Source organism: Sminthopsis crassicaudata, chromosome 4, assembly GCF_048593235.1.
Source record: "Sminthopsis crassicaudata isolate SCR6 chromosome 4, ASM4859323v1, whole genome shotgun sequence".
NCBI lineage: Eukaryota > Metazoa > Chordata > Mammalia > Dasyuromorphia > Dasyuridae > Sminthopsis > Sminthopsis crassicaudata.
This window is the reverse complement of record NC_133620.1, coordinates 352,948,101-352,961,340: the sequence shown is the minus strand read 5'-3', so window position 1 is coordinate 352,961,340 and position 13,240 is coordinate 352,948,101. Positions and strand designations below refer to the sequence as shown.

At 40.2% G+C, this 13,240-nt stretch overlaps 1 protein-coding gene across 1 annotated transcript; it reads left to right on the top strand.

The window, feature by feature from the left end:
* Nucleotides 1-4,401: 4,401 nt before the first annotated feature.
* KLHL11 (kelch like family member 11) lies at nt 4,402-13,085 on the top strand. The gene is made up of 2 exons (XM_074261514.1): nt 4,402-5,706; nt 7,346-13,085. The coding sequence occupies exons 1-2, from the start codon at nt 4,997-4,999 to the stop codon at nt 8,925-8,927; spliced, it is 2,292 nt and encodes a 763-aa protein (XP_074117615.1). The 5' UTR covers nt 4,402-4,996; the 3' UTR covers nt 8,928-13,085.
* The last annotated feature ends 155 nt before the right edge of the window (nt 13,086-13,240 follow it).

Below are 13,240 nucleotides of genomic sequence, written 5' to 3'. Positions count from 1 at the left end.
CTATTGATCTGTGATTCCTTTCAGATTCCTAGCCTCTCCTAGCTGAGGCATATCCTCCCCAGTCCAGGATGGCAGAGTCTTTGATTCCTGGTCAAAAATATCCCTTTGAATTCCAATAGGAGATCCGGGCTTTTCCCAGCCCCCATTCTGACTTGCTTGGATTGACCAGCCCCCACTGGTGCTGATCTGCTCGGGTTTCCCAACCCCCAACAAGACAACCAATATAATGGGCTTCCATCAACTAAGGTCTTTGCAGATGGACTTTGGCAGCTGACTTAACTGCCGGACTTTCTGTCCACTGAGAACTGCATTTTCAGTGCAAAACTATTTTCCATACATCTCCCACTATAGAAATCTCTGGTTAAACTGATTTCTATCTAACAATAAACTTTCATTTTGCAACTAATATTCAGGAGTGAATTCTTTCACTCCCAGAACCTGCAGCCAATTTAATGGGAATTCTTGATAACTCTCTTAAAGCCACTAATCTCTAGACCACCAGGGACCTAGACCACTCAAAAAGCATCACTAATACATTGTTGGTGGAGCTGTGAACTGATTCAACCATTCTGGAAAGCAATTTGAAACTATGCCCAAAGGGCTATCAAAATGTGTATACTCTTTGATCCAACAGTGTTTCTATTGGGTTTATATTCCAAAGAGATCTTAAAGGAGGGTAAGGGACACACATGTGCAAAAATATTTGTGGCAGCCCTTTTCGTAGTGGCCAGAAACTGTCAACTGAGTGGATGCCCATCAGTTGGAGAATGGCTGAATAAGTTATGATATATGAAAGATATGGAATATTATTGTCCTATAAAAAAAATGATCTGCAGGATGATTTCAGAAAGGCCTGCTAAGCGAAATGAGCAGAACCAGGAGATCATTATATACAGCAACAGCAATATTATATGATAATTAGTTCTGATGGTCGAGGCTGTCTTCAAAAATGAGATGATTGAGGCCAGTTCCAATGGTCTTGTGATGAAGAGAACCATCTGCACCCAGAGAGAGGACGGTGAGGACTTCATGTGAATCATAATGTTGGGGGCGGTAGCCCCTTGATATTCCTTGTTTGATCTCCAACTTCCTTTGGGACTTGGACCTTTGATACAAGATCTGGTCAAACTAGTTTGGGCTAGCTGAGCTGGCCAGGGTTTTACAGCCCCCATTCTAATCTGCTCAGATAGACCAAATGCCAGCAGGAAATTCCTTTTCGGGAAGAGACTTCTGTCTGTCCCCAAAAGATAAGAGAATCCTTATCTTATTTACATCACTCTCCTTACATCACTGCATCTGAATGATTGTGCTCTTGTGTAAAACAGAGTCCTCAAAAATCTATTCTTTGCAAAATTGGCCTTGTACCATGCAGCCATTTTGCCCACCGGCTCTGGTGTTTCCATTCTAATCAATAAAGACTATGTTTCCATACAGCATTAAGTAGCAAATTCATTTGCTGCCGACCCCGCCCTTGGTTACTTTGGGGAAGGAAGGAGAGAGAGAAAAGGAACTGATCCATCTCGGTTTAGAACCTCAGTTTACTCCTCATCAATAACATAGTATTTTCACTCTTTCTGTTGTTTACTTGCATTTTATTTCCTTTCTCATTTTTTTTCCTTTTTGACTTGATTTTTCTTGCGCAGCATATTTGTGGAAATGTGTGTGTGTGTGTGTGTGTGTGTGTGTGTGTGTAAAAATTGCCCATATTTAACTATATAGGATTATTTGCCATCTAGGGTAAGGCATGGGGAGAAAAGGGAAATTTTTGGAACATAAGGTTTTATAAGGGTGAATGTTGAATATTATCCATGCATGTTTTGAAAATAAAAAGCTTAAAAAAAAATAACCCATGAGCCAAAAGTCCCAGTTTGGAGGGTATTTGATATGAATTCAGGGCAAAAACAAAAATAGAAGAGAATTGTATGATATGAACAGAATGATTTATGAACCGAACGACTCAAATAACATTTTTTCAAATAACAGTGGAGCTACTGTTGTCAGGTTAAGAATAACAATGTTGAGGTTACAGGGTGTAGTCAGATTCTTCTGGTACCAGGCCACTGGAATAGGCCCTAGCAGGGCTTTTGTTAATTCCTGCTTGGGCAGCTGATTGCAGGAGGCAGAAATACAAGATGGTATTGCCCATCCAACCAGGTGCAGGGAGCTTGGGTCCTTGTAAACAGGATGTGGGGAGTTTGGATCTTGCTAAATGTTTCCATAATTTTGTTTTGACAAATTCTAATAGAGTTATACACATAAAATCATCTTAAACATATTTCCACATTAGTCATGCTGTGAAAGAAAAAATCGAAACAAAGGGGAAAAGCCACGGGAAAGAAAAAAACCACCAAAAAAAGGTGAAAATAGTATGCTTTGATCTACTTTCAGTTTCTGAAGTTCTTTCTCAAGATGCAGATGGCATTTTTCATCCCGAGTCTATTGGATTTGCCTCAGATCACTATATTGCTGAGAGGACCTTAATCTGTCCCAGTTAATCATCACATAATCTTACTGTTATTGTGCACAATGATCTCCTGGTTCTACTCAATTCACTTAGTGCCAGTTCATGTAAGTCTTTACAGGCCTTTCTGAAATCATTCTGCTGATCATTTCTTATAGAAAAATAATATTTCATTACAATCATCTATCATAACTTATTCAGATATTCCCCAACCGAAGGGCATTCATTCAATTTCCAGTTCCTTGTCACTACAAAACAAAACAAAAAACATAAAAACTGTTACACTGAACTTTTTTTCACACATATGCGTCCTTTTCTCTTTTTTTTATGATCTCTTTGGGACCACAGACCCAATAGTGACACTGTTGGATCAAAGGGTATGCACACTTTGATAGCCTTTTGGGCAAAGTTACAAATATGAGAAGATCTTTTATAGGGGAAATATAACTTCAGGGGTTTGACCTCATCACTTGGCTTTCTGAGTGAATAAAGTAATTGTGGAGTTACTAACCTCTGCTTGAAGTGGGCTGGAATCAAAACAAAAGGCCCATTTAAGGCTGAAATGATCCTACCCATGCTCCTCCCTGCCTGCCTCAGAGAGTAACTGGGTTTCTAGATTGTTTACAATGATTCAGGCTTTCTCTGCTAATACCCATCTATCTATCCAGGACTTCATCCAGACAGAATGAGTGTTGGCTTTTTATGGAAAAAAAGTAAACAAACGCCTTGCATTTCCAGTTTTTGTTTTTGTTTTTGCATTATCCTCTGACAAGAACAGGTTTGTATGGATCTTGTAAACTCATCAAATCTTCAACACTTTTTTTTCACCGAGGAGACCCTAGAGCTCAAGCCAACTCGCTCCATCTCCTTTTAGGGTCAAGGGTAACTTTGCAATGCCTAAGGCCCAGGGTCTCCGGAATTCCCTCTTCCCCCCTGGATTATCTATTGACAAACAATTCAGTTAATCACTCTTGAGTAGAAAGGGTTATTAACTAAAGTGCTGCTTTAAGAACACTTAAAAAACTAGTCTCCAAAAGTACTCCCTCACAAATACGAACTCCGGGCTTCGAAAGCACCACCCTAGTGGGAAGCACTTTTCTTTCATTCATGAACTAATATGACGCGGTATTTATCCCCACAAACCTGACTTTCCCCCACAATCTTTTGGTTGATTGATTAAATGAGAAGTGTTTATAAAGGTAAGGGAGGGAGGGGAAAGGAATTTCCCTTCTCACAAAGTAACTGGTTAAAATGAGGAGGAAAATTCAGCTTCACACGTTCAGTAAGCAAATCCCAGCGGGCCTAAAGTCTTGTCCTTAAGTCAGTGAGCCACGCTTTCTTCCCAGCTTGATTGGGTCTACAGCCCTTATGGGGCCTTGAGAAGCCAGAGCTCCGAGCAGACGCGCCCGTTTGCTCACAGCATGACCACTGGCCGGCAGTCCAGCGTGCACGAAGTACCTGCTCCCTACCGGGCCTGTGCTAAGAGCTGGGGATGTAGGGAAAGCCAATGGCCCGCTCTCAAGGAGCGCTTAGTCTAACGGATTACAAACAAGCTGGGGACGGGAAAACTGCGCCCCATGAGCTGAAGGCATTGGGGTGAAGATGACCATTTTCCGCATGGACATCCCGAGGCCCCAGAAACTCTGCTTAGGCCGGCCGCCGGCTGTTCTCACGACCCTAGCATTGTGGAGGAGCCACGACAGAATGGGAATGCTTTCCGGTCGGAGGTTACTAAGCTGGCGGAGGGCGAAGAGCCGTTTCTGAATGTAGTCCGGCTTCCATGATCTGAGCAGCAGGCCCTGCCACTTCTGTGAGGAGAGAGCACTCCCGAAGGATATCCTTTCTAAGGCTTGGGGGGGGGGGGGAGTAAGACTCGGGGGCGGGGGTCTGGGGCTCAGAGCTGCTCTAGCTACTGTGTTTTGGGAAAAAGGTCCACATTGGCCGCAGACCACCCGAGCCCTTCTCTGGACCTATCTCTGACATCCTGATGGGTTGGATGACTGGTCAAGTCACTCCATCCAGCCTGTTTTCTCTTCAAAATAGGGGTAATGCGGTCCTCGATAGATCATAGAGGATCAAGTGGTCCTCTTTAAAGAGCTTTAAGCTATTACAGGCATATCGGTAGATGCAGGTAGGCCAGAGTCAGAAGAAACAAGCCACCCCCACTTTGGAGTACAAGGGAGCAAGAGATTGATGGAATTAGCAAGGCGCATGCGCAACAACTCGCCCCACTCCATCTAACAGTCTCAATTTTTAGGTGGGGCGTGAGCCAGCCTCTGCAACCTCGGCTTCTTTCCTACTGGAAGCCATCTCAATCCGTTATCCCTGCCCATGCGCACTCGACTTTCCCCGCCCAGGCTTCAGAATTTCTCCTTTTCGCCAGCGAAAAGAGCGCAGAGCACATGCGCGAGCCCTCCCAGCACCCCGCCTAACCGTCTAACAGTCTCTACCCGAGGTAAGGGCGCGAGCTCGCCAAACTCTCGGGCCTAGGCTTCTTTCTTACTCGTGGCTCGGCTTAATCCTCTATCCTCGCACATGCGCAATCTGCTGTCTCGGCCCAGACTTCCGAACTCCGCTTCTCCTTCTCCGGAGTCTAGTGCGCATTCGCAGGGCTCCCGGCTGAGTTCTCCCAGTTGCCTTCGCGCGTTGCGCAGGAACCGTACTAGAAGCGAACGGCGGACCGGCTGCAACATGGCTGCGTCTGCTGCTGCTTCCCTTCAGGTGGTGGAGATGGAAGGGGTGGAACCGGCTGTCGCTGGGCCCGTGGGGCTGGGAGTGGAAGGCATGGGCATCAGCGGCAGCGTGGCTGCGGAGGCCGGGCTCGGGGCCGGGCTCGGGGCCGGGCTCGGGGCCGGGCTCGCCTCCATGGCGGAGGTGGTCGGCGGGGAGCCAGGCCCGGAGTCGGAGGACTTCGAGTGCAGCACGCACTGCTCGGAGCTGTCGTGGCGGCAGAACGAGCAGCGGCGCCAGGGCCTCTTCTGCGACATCACGCTGTGCTTCGGCGGCGCCGGCGGCCGCGAGTTCCGCGCCCACCGCTCCGTGCTGGCCGCCGCCACCGAGTACTTCACGCCCCTGCTCTCAGGCCAGTTCTCCGAGTCCCGCTCGGGCCGCGTCGAGATGCGTAAGTGGAGCTCGGAGCCCGGGCCCGAGCCTGACACGGTGGAGGCCGTCATCGAGTACATGTACACCGGCCGCATTCGCGTCAGCACCGGCAGCGTCCACGAGGTTCTAGAGCTGGCCGACAGGTGAGGGCAGAGGCCGAGGGACCGAGGGGAGGGGGGGAGAAAAGGTGAGGGGGAATGGGGAAGGGAGGGGGAGACCTGAGAAAGGGCGAGAGGAGCTCGAGGGGGGGAGGGGGAAGAGGAGGCCGAAGGTGTGGAACTGATGGGAAAGAAAGTGCTTCCCTTGTGTGTGTCTGCCTCCAGTCTGCAATTGTAGTCTTTGACTTGCTTAGCCCTGGAGTACTGAGCGCCCAAGTGACTTTATTTTTCCTCTCGTAGCCAGTCTGTGCCCTAGATCTCTCTGGTCCCAAAGCAGGCTTTGCTCTTTAGTGACCCAAACTGACCCGTAGGCATGTGGAATACAAAGATGAAAAGCCCCTGTTCTCAAGTGCATGTTCTACTGCATTAACCTTTAGGAGGAGGTTTTGCTCAAATATACATGGATCGTGTCTTCCGTCAGACTTTCCTTACCCTCCGGTGTTTTTCCTCTCTTGAAAATTTTCATTTTCTTCAAAGGGTTAGCTCTGATTTTGTTTCTTCCGAAAGCCTCTTCTGAGTTTCGTGAGTAAATGATTTTTAACCATTTTTAAGACCGGCTGATTAGATCTCTTTGGCAACCTGTTAAAGATTATGGCTTCCTCAGAATGTTTTTAAATAATTAAAGTGCTGAAATTCAGTTTAAAGCTTAGTAAAAATGAAGTTGTAATTTTTTTCCCTGACCAAGTTCATGGACTTTTAAAAAATTTCTCATGGGCTCTAGGATAAAAATTCTTATCTTAGATAACATTGAATCTGTTTTTCCTTTAGATTTGTGGATATAACTTATATTTGTATAGTACTTTATGATATGCAAGACTTGCATCCCTTTTGCCATTTGAGATTCAGAACAGGTTTGTGAATTAGATACTACAAAAGTCTTAATGTAACTGGCATTAAGACTTTTGGAACATCTATGTATATTTTTATTTGGGAGAGGACGGTGGCACTGCAGTGGCCACTAACATCATTGATAGGCATGAAATTATTCCATTTTTTCCATTATATGCTTGTTTCTCCCTCTTTAGGTAGCCTGCTGGCCTTTTTTCTTAGCATTACTTTTTGATGCCATACTTGCTGCCCTAATGCAGTTCAGAACTCTTAAATTCAAGGGATCCACTGGCTCTTAGCAGGAAGGCATAATGTGCTCCACTGCACTCAGTTCTATTTTATAATATAATAAATTTGTTGTTTAGAAGCTAAATAATGTATATATTAAATGATAAATACAGGAATAAGCATTTACCAAGGAATCATTTCTCCATTGCCATATATCCCACACACAAAAAACCACTTTTTCTGCCCCTTTCCTGTGTACTTATTACAGTCTAACTTGTATCATCATTGTTTATATACCTATTAGATTTCAAGTTACTGAAGGAGAAGGTTTATATCTTTCATCTTTGTATCCCTCAGGTTCTAAACAGTGTTTGGAAGGTACTTAATGTTTTGAGTTGCAATATTTTTACTAATCTCAGACCATGCTTTCTGTTATTTTATGATCTTTTCATGACCCCAGAATTGAACTAACTTTGGACCAAATTAGCTTGAAATAGACAAAAAATTTCATGTTGTACAGATGCTAATATTAACTTGAATCATTCCTTTTGTCTGTGCTTGACTTTAGGTTCTTACTGATTCGTTTAAAAGAATTTTGTGGAGAATTTCTCAAGAAAAAACTGAATCTCTCAAATTGTGTGGCTATCCATAGTTTAGCCCATATGTACACCCTGAGTCAACTTGCTCTGAAAGCTGCAGATATGATAAGGAGGAATTTCTATAAAGTGATTCAGGATGAAGAATTCTACACTTTACCTTTTCATCTCATTCGAGACTGGCTTTCAGACTTGGAAATTACAGTTGATTCAGAAGAGGTTCTCTTTGAAACAGTTTTGAAGTGGGTTCAAAGAAATGCTGAAGAAAGGGAGCGATATTTTGAAGAACTTTTTAAATTGCTTAGATTATCACAGATGAAACCTACTTATCTTACACGGCATGTAAAATCAGAAAGGCTGGTATCCATTAGTGAAGCTTGTGTCAAGTTAGTCTCTGAAGCTGTGGAAAGCCATGCTCTAAGAGCAGAGAATTTACAATCTGGTAATCTGCAGCATTCAGTGTCGCCTGTTGGATTACTGCCAAGGTATGGGCAGAATATGGATGTGATTATGGTGATTGGTGGTGTGTCAGAAGGAGGGGACTACTTAAGTGAGTGTGTGGGATATTTTATTGATGAAGACAGATGGGTAAACTTGCCACATATTCATAATCACTTGGACGGACATGCTGTTGCAGTGACAGAATCTTACATATATGTTGCTGGGTCAATGGAACCTGGATTTGCCAAAACAGTGGAAAGATATAATCCAAATAGAAATATGTGGGAACAAGTTTGTAATTTAATGACAAGAAAACATTCTTTTGGCCTCACAGAAGTAAAGGGAAAACTGTATAGTATTGGAGGACATGGCAACTTTAGTCCTGGTTTTAAAGATGTAACTGTATATAATCCTGACCAAGATAAATGGCACAACTTGGAGTCAGCACCAAAGATTCTTCGTGATGTCAAAGCAGTCACTATAGAAGAAAGATTTGTATACATTGCTGCCCGTACTCCTGTGGACAGTGACAGTGAAGATGGATTAAGGGCCATTATTACCCGCTATGACACAGAGACACGGCAGTGGCAAGATGTGGATTCCTTGCCACTTATTGACAATTACTGCTTTTTCCAAATGTCTGTGGCCAGTACAAACTTCTACCACACAGCCTCATGCTGTCCAAAGAGTTATCCTCTGGATAATGAAGAGGCAAAGAGAAAAATCTCTGGCCGAGTATCTGATGAGATCCTTGAAAGCTTACCTCCAGAAGTCCTTAGCATAGAAGGAGCAGCAATTTGCTATTACAAAGATGATGTTTTCATCATTGGGGGCTGGAAAAATAGTGATGATATTGACAAGCAATATCGAAAAGAAGCCTATCGTTATTGTGCTGAGAGAAAGCGGTGGATGCTCCTTCCTCCCATGCCACAACCACGTTGTAGGGCAACTGCTTGCCATGTGAGAATCCCCTACAGGTGCCTGCATGGTAGCCAGAGATACCCCATGCCCCAGAATTTAATGTGGCAGAAGGACAGAATACGACAGATGCAAGAAATACATCGACATGCACTAAGTTTGCGGAGGATGCCACGCTCTCAGATTGAATGCTAGATCTTGGTTCCTGTACACAGTAACACCTATCTCAATGAAGCTAAACACATACAGTCTTAACATATTACTTGAAAAAAAGTAGTATGTTGGCAACTCAGATTTGTATCTGAATTGGTAGATTGTTTTATCCCATATAAATTGTACTTATAAATACCGAAGAATGGGAAACTCAAAGACAATAGAGAAGTAATGTGAGCATTTTGGATAGTTTTCCTTCTTGAAATCATAGAGAAGCCAGGTCAAATAAGATCTTAGGAGAGATTTTACTGTGGTGAGGAAAATCAAATGTCATCATTTGACTATTTTCTACATCCCAAGTTCCTTTGTCTTAAGGACTTACAGTTGAATGTGCTTTTAAGCACCAATTTTATTTGCACTTTTCTTATGTTACTTTTAATCTTTTCCTGCATGGTTAAATTTGAAGGGAAGATTGGTGTCTATGCACTTAGTTCTCTTATGGAGGAAGCATGTGCAATAGTTAGGCAGACTGAAATTTAAAGGGAAAGCACAATTTTTCAGTGAGATAACTTCAGGATGTTTCTATGGCAGATACTTTATATGTATCAACACTACCATGTTTACTTATAATAGGGGTTATTGGTAAAAAATTCACACATATATAAAATACATTTTTTTTTTTTTGAACTTTTAAAATTTGGCAACTATCATCGACTTAAATTCACTCTAATTTAGTGAAAGCAGTTGGGAAAAAGTTATTCTGTTTTCTTAGTTATGTACATACAGAGAATGCTCTATACATGGAGTAGATTTCTTTGGAAAGAATACAAGTTGGTATAAACTGAAAAAATATTGCATGACACTCAAAATCAAAGGCATTTGAAAAGTTGAAGAACTTAACATTTTCTGAGGTTGCAAGCCGTAGTTTAGAGAAAGTTTGATAATGTAAATACGCCTGTGACAATCAACACATAATGCCTTCAATTTTGATTCTCTGTTGTGCTAATTATAATGTGTTTTTTCTCCCCAAATCATTCTTTTTTAAGAGGCATATACTGTATTTTTTTTCTTTAAATGGGAAGTAAAATTTTAAACTATAATTAAAGTAAGGCCTTAACCTGTGCCCAACTTTTCTAATCTTCATTTAACCTGTTGCCACAGATTGAGAGAAAATGTTATTTGAGCCTAAAATACCAAATTTGAGTACGTAATTTTTGACCTTTTGAAATTGTCACTGTAGCTCATTTAAAAATTTTCTTTATTACTTTCTTTACTTTTCCTGTCTTTAAAAAATTTTTTTTATTCACTATTTTATTCTCTAAAATAAAACTCCCTTTATGCAGAATAGTACTCAGGTTGGTCTCTTACTGATTAATAGAACAGGTTTAGTTTCCATTGTGGTATCAGGCTAGTGGTTAAGTCAGTGATCCAGTGCACTCTTTCTTCTCAGAGAATGTCATTTTTGGGTCTGGAAGACTGCAGTTTCGTAGTCTACATTTCAGATCATCAGTGATCCATGAAGTCAAAAGCTGCCAAAAAGACGGTTGTTAGCCAATAACACCTTATACAAGTTTACCATCAATTGCAGTGTTTTTCCAGTACACCATATGGTTCAGTAAAAACAGTTATCTTTACTTAGGTACGTGAATATTTAAATGTCAAAAGAAAAGAGCACAGCTAGAAATTTGGGGTATACAGTTATTTTACATTTAAAAGCAGTTTCCAGATTTGGGTGATTGAAATCAAATCTGATTTAAGTTAAACATAAATATAAATGTAATTTAAACATAATGTTTATGTAATGATTTTGGGGAAGACTATAGACTTGTAAAAAATAGCATGCATTCTGATAAACTACAATTAAATTAATTTGGCTTGGTCTGTGGAAGGTGTCTGCTGTGATAAAGTCTCTAACTCTTGTTGAATGTTTAAGACAAGACCTAGCTTATTACTAAGTTCTTTTTACTTGATTTTTAAAAATTCAAATTATTTTTTCTTTCTTCCTGCTAACTTCTTTAGAAAGGTATAGGCCTTTTACTTGTGATATTGGAGTGACCAATTTATTTCAAGCCTTGCAAAAAAAATCATAGGATTACTTGTAAGGAAGAATGTCATCCACATTTAAATAATGTTTTAAAAATTAGGATTCTAGTTCTTGTAACAAAAATTTTTCATTTGAATTAAAACTGTCATTTTCCAATTTAGCAGGTAGGCAGCCTAGGCCCCGGCTAAAAGGAAGGGTAAGTCCTTCATTTGCATGGTGTGTGCAGGTTTTCCTGACTCTTGCATTTAGCTTCTAATATTCAGATTTGAAATCACATTTGTTATTTTTGATATTAGTTTGTGTTGCTGAATATTGTGACTAACCAGTTAAGAGAGAAACCAAATTCCCTTATATCTGTTCAAGGCTGACATTCAGAAATATTAGATTAAAAGAAATTTACCAAATTCATTTTGAAATGCAATAGACAAGATGATTAAGAACTGATATGATAGTGGGTAAAAAGAATGTTCTTACTTCCTATATTTTTACTGAAATGTAATAGATTTCATGTTTGTTGATTAAGCACCTAAAATTAAATACTCAGTAAAGTGAAGCCAAGCATTTTGGCTAATTATGCCAAAAGTTAATGACTATCTTTTGTGAGGTCATTTATAATTGCATGTTTCTTCTAGGTTATGATTAAAAAGCAAAGTTAACAAATTTGTAGTAATTTGTCTTGTGAATGTCAGCCATGAGCTTAGTGTGTGACACATTCTCACTTGCAGTTACTCATTGTGCATGGTGAGTGTTATGCATTTCAACAAAATAATCAACTTATGCTGATTTTTTTATTCTGCCAAATGAAACCTTTTGCTCAATACTTTTAAAGCTTTATTGATCTGAAGGGTTTTTTGGTTGATCAGCTAGGTTTGTATGGCATTTGTTGGACAAAAAAAACCTAGTTTGACTAGATAGGGTAGAAGTTTGGGATTAGAAAAATAAAATTGATATTGAAGGGTTTTAAACCTATTCTGTTTGTGAAACAGTGGTTTCCAGAGCACTTTTTCCTCCATGTTTGTCTTGACTAACATGTAACTGTGTATCTAGAACACTCCAAATATTGTTTTGGTTCTCTAATAGTAATGTCACATAAGAAGTTTTGTTAGGCACAGTGGTCAGCTTGTGAACTTCATAGATGCTTTTGTCTAAATAGGCTTAACTAAAGGGACTTAAATTTTCTTTGTGCTGTCCCTAAATTTAGCTCACTAAATGTGAGGTTAGCCACATTTGTAACAGAAAAAGCTGCTTGTAAACTATATCACCAAAATGTGCTTCATGTGTATTTTAAAGTGTAAAGAGATTATGAAGCAAGGTGTGATCTCTGCCTATTCTAGACTAAATGGTGCTTGTGGGGTGCTATAGTTTTTGCTTTTTTTTTTATTCTTGGGTATTTGAGAGTCTGTTTACACTTTTTGTTAACACATCAAGCTTTTTGACACAGTACTCTGTTAAACTCTTGTGAACACTCCTATTTTGGTGCTTTGTAGGTATGTAAAAAACAAACTTTTTTTGTCAGTTACCAATGATTACTTCTAGAAATTTGTCTTTACCACTATGTAATGCTTACTGCAGACCATGGGTCTGGACACAGAGCTATTGTACAGTAAGTAATATGATACAGTTAAACCACTTTAGAATACATAGTGATTATTACTTTGCTGTGGAAGATTCAATTTGATATCCACGATTATTGCACTTTGTTGAGAATGCCTTTGTGTAGTACCTTAGTTTTGAAGTTATTATTATTATTATTTTTTTTTTGGCTATAGTGAGTTCATCTAATATAAACAACTTAAGTGAAAGTATGAATACCACAGTAGTCTTATACAGAACTTAATCCTATTTTGTTACATACATATTTAAAAAGTATACCTTGTTAGATGTTTAAATAGTCTCATACTGATCTGTGTACCTAGGGCTTGTTGACATTTATGAATAGATAAGGTTAATTTCTTGGACTTCACAGTATTGATGTCCCCTATTGTATTGCAGAGATTTTTTTTTTTTTAAATGACCTCTCCCTTTTAGTTAGAATTACATAGTGTTTAAGGCTATATGAGACTGAATATTGTAAAATAATATCTGTTATTCTATGTTAAGCTATCCCACTAATTGTTTCAATGTAACTGTTTTAATTAAATAAACTTATTTCTTTAGGTCTGTTTCATACTGCGTTTTCTGGTGTAAATTGCTAAATATAATTGCCCTTTCCCCTCCCATCCCCTTCATCCCTACCCCTGGCTCCCTCAAGTGGAACATTTTCCAATACTCTTCCAAGTTTAAGCACTGCATTTATTTAAAAAAAGAATTA

Excerpts from the sequence above, each read along its gene's own strand:
- KLHL11 (XM_074261514.1), top strand. The coding sequence starts at position 4,997 with ATGCGCAATCTGCTGTCTCGGCCCAGACTTCCGAACTCCGCTTCTCCT. Across the intron at positions 5,707-7,345 it reads GTTCTAGAGCTGGCCGACAG|GTTCTTACTGATTCGTTTAA; the intron begins GTGAGGGCAGAG and ends GCTTGACTTTAG.